General features: G+C 49.2%; 1 protein-coding gene across 1 annotated transcript in view; it reads right to left on the bottom strand.

Annotated features, from left to right (window-relative positions):
- Nucleotides 1-667: 667 nt before the first annotated feature.
- rab3gap1 (RAB3 GTPase activating protein catalytic subunit 1) overlaps nt 668-7,887 on the bottom strand; it is a 16,376-nt gene continuing 9,156 nt past the window's right edge. Inside the window, exons 8-21 of the mRNA XM_015403940.1 lie at nt 7,815-7,882; nt 7,681-7,754; nt 7,342-7,434; nt 6,748-6,920; nt 6,550-6,648; nt 5,113-5,285; nt 4,729-4,783; nt 4,320-4,646; nt 4,106-4,243; nt 3,784-4,011; nt 3,554-3,650; nt 1,441-1,544; nt 1,249-1,364; nt 668-1,165 (exon numbers count right to left, since the gene is read on the bottom strand). Of these exons, the coding sequence (XP_015259426.1) occupies nt 955-1,165; nt 1,249-1,364; nt 1,441-1,544; nt 3,554-3,650; nt 3,784-4,011; nt 4,106-4,243; nt 4,320-4,646; nt 4,729-4,783; nt 5,113-5,285; nt 6,550-6,648; nt 6,748-6,920; nt 7,342-7,434; nt 7,681-7,754; nt 7,815-7,882 (1,956 nt within the window). The 3' untranslated portion in view covers nt 668-954. The remainder of the gene's footprint in view (nt 1,166-1,248; nt 1,365-1,440; nt 1,545-3,553; nt 3,651-3,783; nt 4,012-4,105; nt 4,244-4,319; nt 4,647-4,728; nt 4,784-5,112; nt 5,286-6,549; nt 6,649-6,747; nt 6,921-7,341; nt 7,435-7,680; nt 7,755-7,814; nt 7,883-7,887) is intronic.

Below are 7,887 nucleotides of genomic sequence, written 5' to 3'. Positions count from 1 at the left end.
CGGTCTACCTGGACAGGATCCTCCTAGGTCCCGGTCTACCTGGACAGGACCCTCCTAGGACCCGGACCCGGTCTACCTGGACAGGACCCTCCTAGGACCCGGACCCGGTCTACCTGGACAGGACCCTCCTCGGACCCGGACCCGGTCTACCTGGACAGGATCCTCCTAGGTCTGTAAAAAGAAGGAGGCTGGAAGAGTTACGGCTGTGGATTCAAACAGGTCCAGCCTTCTCTGGATTTCATCGTCCGTATGTTCTGTCGCCTAGCAACCATTACAGGTGACACACAAAGCAGGAAAAGAATGGATGCTGAGCTTCTCCCTGCTGTTCTGGCTGCTTTCTAAGGAGCTTCAGCAGCAGTACGGTCGTCTCAGATATCAGATTAATAGTCCCAACCCTGCAGAGATATTAGAATCTGAGCTTGAATGATTTTAACACAGTAACAGAATAAACCAAACATTACTGACACATATCTGACCATTAAAACAACTATTTTCATTCATTTTAGAGAGAACTATTCACTGACTTGGATTATATTAAACTGCACTTCCAATATTCACCACTGTTCGGCGCCATTTCCCTTTATCCTCTGAGCACAGAGCAGCTGGGCTGCTTGGTCTCTCAATGAATCCTGGAAAAACCAAGGATAGCGAGGACACAGCGGACCCGGCCTTCAAATCGGGCAAAAAGAATGACGCATTTATCGGCCGCATGATGAGGAGTCTTGGAATCTAAAGAGACCTCGGCGCCGCGCTATGACGTCATCAGCCGACCAATGTTTGGAGAACGCAGACGCTGGATTCGAATTCAGCAAATAAGTCCAGGTTCCTCAGGTGACAGGACCCAGAGAAAGGTCAGAGGTCACTACAGACGTCGTGACCTTTAGCAGGAGGGAGGTCTCCACCAACCAGGAGGAAGAACCTCCTAGATAGACCACAACCTGCCCTGTGGGGGACTCAGCCAATCAGCACCAGCCTCTTGAAACAGAAGCGCCCAAGCTGCCAGTGAGCGACCCGGGACAGATCTAACGCTGCATGGCGGCCTGACAGTGGATAGCGACTCACCCGCTGAGCGTTGATGAACAGCCTGTGGATGGTTCTGCCGATCCGGGCCTGTCCAGCTCCCATCACCTCCACCTCCGGTTCCTCCAGCAGGGAGGTGATGAACCTTGAACAAAGAGAACAGCGAGTTCTCCTCAGGAAGCTCTGCAGGTTCACGGCTCCTCATCGGGACTCGCAGGAGGAACTTACCGCTTCAGCTCCGCCGGACCTTCATTATCTTCTTCCTCATCCACAGCAAACTTGGCCTGGAGCGAACGCGCTTCAGCGATCGCCGTCTCCATGGCAACCAACTGGTTGATAAAATCCTGAAACAGTCGGACATGCATGAGGTCAGAACAGTGTCTAAGCCCTAGAGGGCCTCAAAGGTACTGCAGCACTGACCTCCACCTTCTTGTGGTCCCGGTTAGCGGCGTGCAGCAGCTTGTTAGCTTGGCTGGTTGCCTGTTGGAGGCTCTTTTCCACTGATGGGATGTTTTCCAGCGACTCTGGAGGACAGAGATGAAGAAAACCGTCACAGAGGATGAAAGTCCGTTTATTTCAAAGAAGAAGCACCACCAACCAACAGGGGGCAAACATTGGACACTCTATAATGTTAGCAGGCCTGCTCTAAAACACCTAAATTTGACCTTTGACCTCTTCTAACGAGGGTAGGCCAATAAACTGCATCTGCAATGAAATCACAATTTTCCAACCGCAGAGCCGCTCAGTTTAACGAGACTTAAGACGCTGACCTTCTCCCTCCAGCCCACAGGTGGCAGTATGATGTCTGACACCTGTGTGAGATACCAGCATGGCAGCAGAAGAAAGCACTTTTTCAAAACAACGGGAAGTCCTGGAAAATGGTCTCTGGAGCAGAAAGCTCTGAAGATCCGTAGAACCATGAAACGTCTCAGATGTTTCCTTCATCAGAACCAGAGTCAGCTCCAAACGGGCCTTAGAGCGCCCCCTCCAGGAAGCAGCTAGCTTCACCGCGCTGAAAACAAACGGCCACTTTATCAGGGAGGGGAGAAGAGGGAGAGCCTGGATTCAGGGTCAAAGTTCAGACTGGGGATAAAAATGATCAATTGATCACTGCATCCATTTTATTCTCCACGTTTATCATCCAGATCTTTGGAATTATAGGAATATCCCTGCATACAGTCTTTAAAACCTTAAAATAATATTAGAGGAAACAAAACTACTTTAAATAAGTTCTGCTGCTTCACCTGCAGAGAAACAAATCAGAAATATGAGAGAAAAAAAAAACTATCAAAATAGTAAAAACGGCAAAAATAACAGCTTATAAAAAGTAATAAAACAGTGAAAAGAGCCTCAAATGAAGGATTTCCCTTCAGTCTAAGGCAGCTTATCTGTCATGATCTATTCACTGATTTCTAGAAGCAGCATCATGTTCGGTTTGTGTTTTAGCTGAAATAAATCTGCCGCCATCATTAAAGGTCTGCAAACAGCTTTGTGCTGTCAGACTTTTTCAAAACCAGCTTCAGCTTCTTTCGGGAAGAAGCTCCTCCCCCTTCCGCCATGTTGGAAAGTTGTGTGGAGCAGCAGGTACGGATCAGCAGATGATAAACTGAAGGCTGCTTCAGCAGCTAACCTGCTCCGCTAACCTCTGGGCAGTTGCTGATCGTTCAGCCATACGATGAGATGGGAATTGCTTCCCTTTGCTGAGACTGGAAGGAATCACTGCTCTGATGTTCTGGAGGCTGAAGCTCGTCAGATTCCTGCCTGCAGGCGACTGGAGGGCTGGAAGAAGCAGTCTGTGGGAACTTTAGAGGCTTTCAGGATCTACAGACGGCTTCAGGGGTCCAATCTAACTGTTTTAGTTCTCACAGCCTACTCTAATGTGTTTCTATCAAACTGTTGATTCTCCTGTTAGAAAGCAGACACCAGCTAGCGCCGCCGCCCTGGCAGAACCGGTTCCAGTTAGCATAGGAGCTAAAGATGCTAACTGAAGGGGATTAGAGCCTCTTTGGTGCCTCCATGTTTGGTTGAACACCCTGTTGCACTTGGGGGGGTTAAAGTCTACCTGCCCTGGTCAGCTGACCCCTACAGGAAGAAACCATCTCTGTGGGACTATCAGGAATCAGACGGAGGTGGTTTCCAGGGCAACAGCAGCATCCCTGCACTGACATGATCCTCCATCATGAGAAGAAGGCTTGGGGCAGTTGGCCCAGACGGCCCAGCTGGGAGGAACGTCAGCCTCGGATCTGAGGAGGACCAGAACGTGTGCGAAGAACTCCCTTTTGGGGTTTCTGCTAAAATCAATTAGTGGCTAAAAAGCAACATGAGAGCAAAGATCCAGGATGGAGAGAAAGACTGAAGGTGGAGGAGGACCTGGAACCAGGCTGGAGCTGCTTCTGGCTCAGAATCTGCTCCAAACCCAGGAGGTCCCACTGAGTCCAGGAGGAGCTAGAAGCTCCTGAAGGTTGCTGCTTCTGCTCTGGACTGGTTCCAGTTTGGACCCACCTCAGACCTCTAGATGATGGGCAGGTCTTACCTTCCTGCTTCAGCTTCAGGATGGCAGCATGAAGAATGCAGGGCAGCAGGTGATGAGCCAGGTCTGCAGGCTTCAGCATGGCCAGATAATGCAGCACCTGCAGAAAGGACAGTGTTTGACCTTTGACCCTGAAGAAGACCCGTTCTAAATTTTCTCCGAACTGAGGAGCGGTCTGACTGGATTCAGATCTACTTCCTGGAGAAGAACATCTGGTCAGAAGTTGATCTCACCTTCTCTGCCTCCTTGGTGTCGTCAAACAGTCTCTTCTGGCGGCGCGCAGGCGTCACTCTGGCAGAGTCCCAGGCCTCCACCCACATGTTCCCTGGGATTTTCATTCGGGCGCTGAGTTCTCCTCTCAGGACCGTCTGCCCCGTCTCGTCCACCACTTCTTCTTCGACGTAGTCCCTGGGTGAGTACCAGCGGACAAAGTCCTCCAGGAGACAGCCGGGGTTGGCCGCCTGAGGAGGAGCACAGGTAGAGGCCTGGGTTCTACAGCCAGAGACCTGGGCTGGGTGGAGCATCACTGAACATCTACTGGGGGGGGGGGCTCACCTTAAAGGACTCCATATCCGAGAGCAGACAGGCGCTCTGCATCCGAGCACGCAGGTGGGTTCCTTCAGCTGACGTCCCCAACTTAGCCAGGACCTCCGACTGCTCCTCCAGCTGATCCTCCGTCATGGGCGCCGGTTCCTGAACAAACGGAGCCGCCGCAGTCAGACCCAACAGCAGCGCTCTACCTCCAGAGGAAGAAGCAGAGGGAGGCTACCTGAGTGACGGGAACATAGAGCGGCTCTGCAGACGCCAGCAGGGTCATGTTGTTGTAGGGGTGCAGACGGCCCTCAGCTTTCCCCTTACTGCCGTCCCTCCCCCCCTCGTTCTGGGACGCCTCCATGTCCCCCTGGTCACTCAGGCATTCAAAGAACTCGTCCTCGCTGTCGCTCCAGGAGTCCCAGGACTTTCCTCCAGAGCCCTCTCTGGTGGAGGAGGCGGAGGCTCGTCCTCCTGACGCCGGGCGCTCCCTCTCTCTGCTGCCCTCCTGAGCCTTACGAGCTTCATCTCTGCTCCTCTTCCTCTCTATGCAGCAGTTCAGCATCTGTCCACAATCAGAAGCATTTTAAACATGATGGGACGACCAGCAGAAGGTTCTCCATCTTTTTACGGAGCAGCTTCGCTACCTGGAGCTTCTGGTGCAGAAGACAACAGCGAAGGTCAGGAGGTCCAGCTGCTAACCTGCACAGGAAGCAACACTTCATGTTAATCAGCATCTCCCTCCTTTGATGCCAAACATCACTGGTTTCCTCTCCACTGTCACTACAAGCATGCTCAGTGTGAGGGATTGCTGAAGAGTCAATGATTCGATGCAATCAGCTGGTTTTCCTTAGATAGAAACTTTTGATTCATTTTGCTTGGTTGTTTTGTTGAACTGTAAAGAGACCTGAGATTGGAGCTATAGAAATAAACTGAATAGAATTGGTTCCACTCATGGTTTAATAATCTGCCATGTTCAGCTCTCTGATTTCAGCTGTTTTAAAGCTTCGACGGTCCGTCTGTTAACCCACCCATAGATCAGGTAGTTGTTTTCCCAGCGGTAGCGCAGCTCCAGAACAAACTCCTGCCAGAGGTGGGTGACGGCAGGCAGGCCGCCGTAGCTGTAGTTGACCATGCAGAGACACAAGGCCAGGCGGTACGTCAGGCTGTCTGAAGGCGCCGACTTCAGGTGGAGGAACAGGTTCTAGAGAGAGAAACCAGGAACTTTCAGAGAAGCAACCACAGGGACCCAACTAGAGGGTCATGGTCAGAGACTAGAGTTAGAAGCCGAGCTCTGGCGCAGTCCTCCTTTAATATTAGTATTTTTCATCATTTGGTATTTAATTCCATAAAAGCAGAGTGGCTAGTCCATGTGACGTCCCTGGACTGATTGCTAAGCATCAGTGGGTGAAATACCTTCTAAACCAAGATGCATCCTGGACCTCTGTAGACGACGATGCTAAGGGCTAGCGGGGCTCCAGACGCAGGCTTGAAAAACTTATGAAGCAATGACAGAACATTGCAGCTATGATGGATGATAAGCTAGAGCTGCACAATATCAACATGAACGTCACTCAGAGTGTAAAGAAATGATTGATGGGAACAGACACCTTGGAAAAAACTAGGCAGGAACTATGAACTACATGTCCAGAAAGTTCCATTAGATCCACAGGTTCTGGTATCTGCTTCTCTCTGGGGAACCGTCTTCATCTTTCCCATCAGGAAGGTTCGGCTGCTTCTGATTGGACCAGCTTGGTCTTCTGACATCATCACTTCTACTTGCAGTATCAACTTGCTTCTAGGGCTAAATTAAAACGCTTTTCTTAAAAGCCACTTTATTCTTTGTCAACAATATTTTCTCTGCCTTTACTCTTTTATAATAAAAACAGAACAGCTGTTTAATTCTGGCCGATGGTTTTGTAATTAGAATATTACACTAGAAATTGTCAGCTGGGTTAATTGGTTAATCACTTTTAAAGAATAATCGTACCTGATACAGGAAAAGGTCAGTTCATTGAGCTCATCTTAAAACAACTTTACAATTTCCTGTTCAATGTTGTTTAAAAAAGCTTTTTTTCTCCTCTTATGATGGCGGTTTCTGAACTAAGTGAAAATTGGCTTAAATAATCTGGGTCGACACATCTGGACAATGTGAAACCAGCGGGCATGGCGGTGTCCAGGAGGCGTGCTAAACTGGTTCCTTTATTACCTGATTCTATGGGCTTAGAGCAATAAAACCTGGATTTGACATTCCTGATATGACCCAGACCGTCTAAGCAGCCGTAGTGGAAACAAGGCTGCAGCTTTTATTTAATGACTTGAACTGCGAATGCAGGAAAATAACATTCACTGCTTTCAGCACCACCCTCCAGCGGTCAGCAGGGATGGAACAGAACTGCTGCAGCTCATCTTGTTCGTGGTTCTCCTAGAGATACTGATAATTTCATGATGAAAGCAGGCAGACATACATCCTGTGAGCTCCGCTCCTGGTCCGTCTTCCTGGAGGAGTTGGACGGTGTGGTTTTCTCTCTGTCCGTCTTCTCCACTGCAGCATCGGGGAAGAGGAACTAAGAAAGGAAACACCTTTTCAATTCAGAGAACGCCTTCTTCACACCGACATGCTCTGAACCTCCTCCACAGGAGGAGCTTCCGAGACTTAAACCTACCAGAAGAATGGAGTTGAGGACATCGGTGTTAAGTGGCGACTCGTCGATGTGGCGGCGGCGGCGGATGTGCTTCCGGGCGCTGTGGACCATGCTAGACACGGACAGTTTGCTGAGTGGGACGGGCGCTGCTGGCTCCGTCAGTTTGGACAAAGCAGAGCTGATGTCGCTGTTTTCTGCAGGGAGGAGATATAGAACATGTCAATTAATTTCAAAGGGCTGGAACTCTGGACCCTTCAAGATCAAACTATCAAACGGTAAAGTTTAGATCTTTTCAAGTATGGTTGGTGAACTTTGGAAAATGTCCCAGAATCAGTTGAGTTTGTGGTTTGGTCTCGAACCAGAAACTAGTTCCAGACCATTGTTTTTTTTAAATTAAAGACAGAAATCAGAACCCTGATGGAGAATCTACATCTACGCTGACATCCAGAGAGGGCTCAGAAAACTGAGCAGAGGGGAAGGTGTGGAAATTAAACGTATTTCCGTCCTTATCTTGGAGAAACTTCCAGACATTTCCAGAGACGTTGGCCTGATCCTTAGAAAAAACAGGAACCTTTTAAAGGTTCTGGATCTTTGTAGAGAATAAAGCAAACTGACCTGGGCCTTCTTCTTCAGCGTGGCTGCGACCCAGAACCTCCTCTGCTGACTCCTTCCGACAGCAAAGCTTAAAGAACTCGGTGATAAAGTCTCCTAGAAGAAAAACCCCTGGGTGGTTTAACAGATCCACACAAATAAAGGCAGAACATAAAATCCAGATAAACTCCTTCAACTATTAAAGGTTCATCGCAAGTAAAATAGTTTAACATCGTTTAAACTACATGTTCTGTGTAAACGTGTTTAGTTGCTATTCTACTGAAACATTTGAAGCATGCTGCAAAAAAAAGTTTAGAAGTGACTGAAACACGGTTCAAAGCTGAGTGGGAACCAGTTACCTACCCAGTAAGCACTGAAGGTTGTCAGCTGTCCTGACTCGAACAGACCAGTGAGGAGCTTCCAGGGGGTCGAGGTCACTGTTGGATATCAGGAAATAAGGTTCAACAAACATCCATCACTCAACCCACAGAAGTCACAGCAATCCCTCTAAGCCCAACGAGGTCACAGCAATCCCTCTAAGCCCAACGAGGTCACAGCAATCCCCCTAAG

This window comes from Cyprinodon variegatus, unplaced genomic scaffold (genome assembly GCF_000732505.1).
Source record: "Cyprinodon variegatus isolate N-32 unplaced genomic scaffold, C_variegatus-1.0 Scaffold1597, whole genome shotgun sequence".
NCBI classification, from domain to species: domain Eukaryota; kingdom Metazoa; phylum Chordata; class Actinopteri; order Cyprinodontiformes; family Cyprinodontidae; genus Cyprinodon; species Cyprinodon variegatus.
Note: the sequence above shows the minus strand (reverse complement) of the source record. Positions and strands in the feature narration are given on the sequence as shown.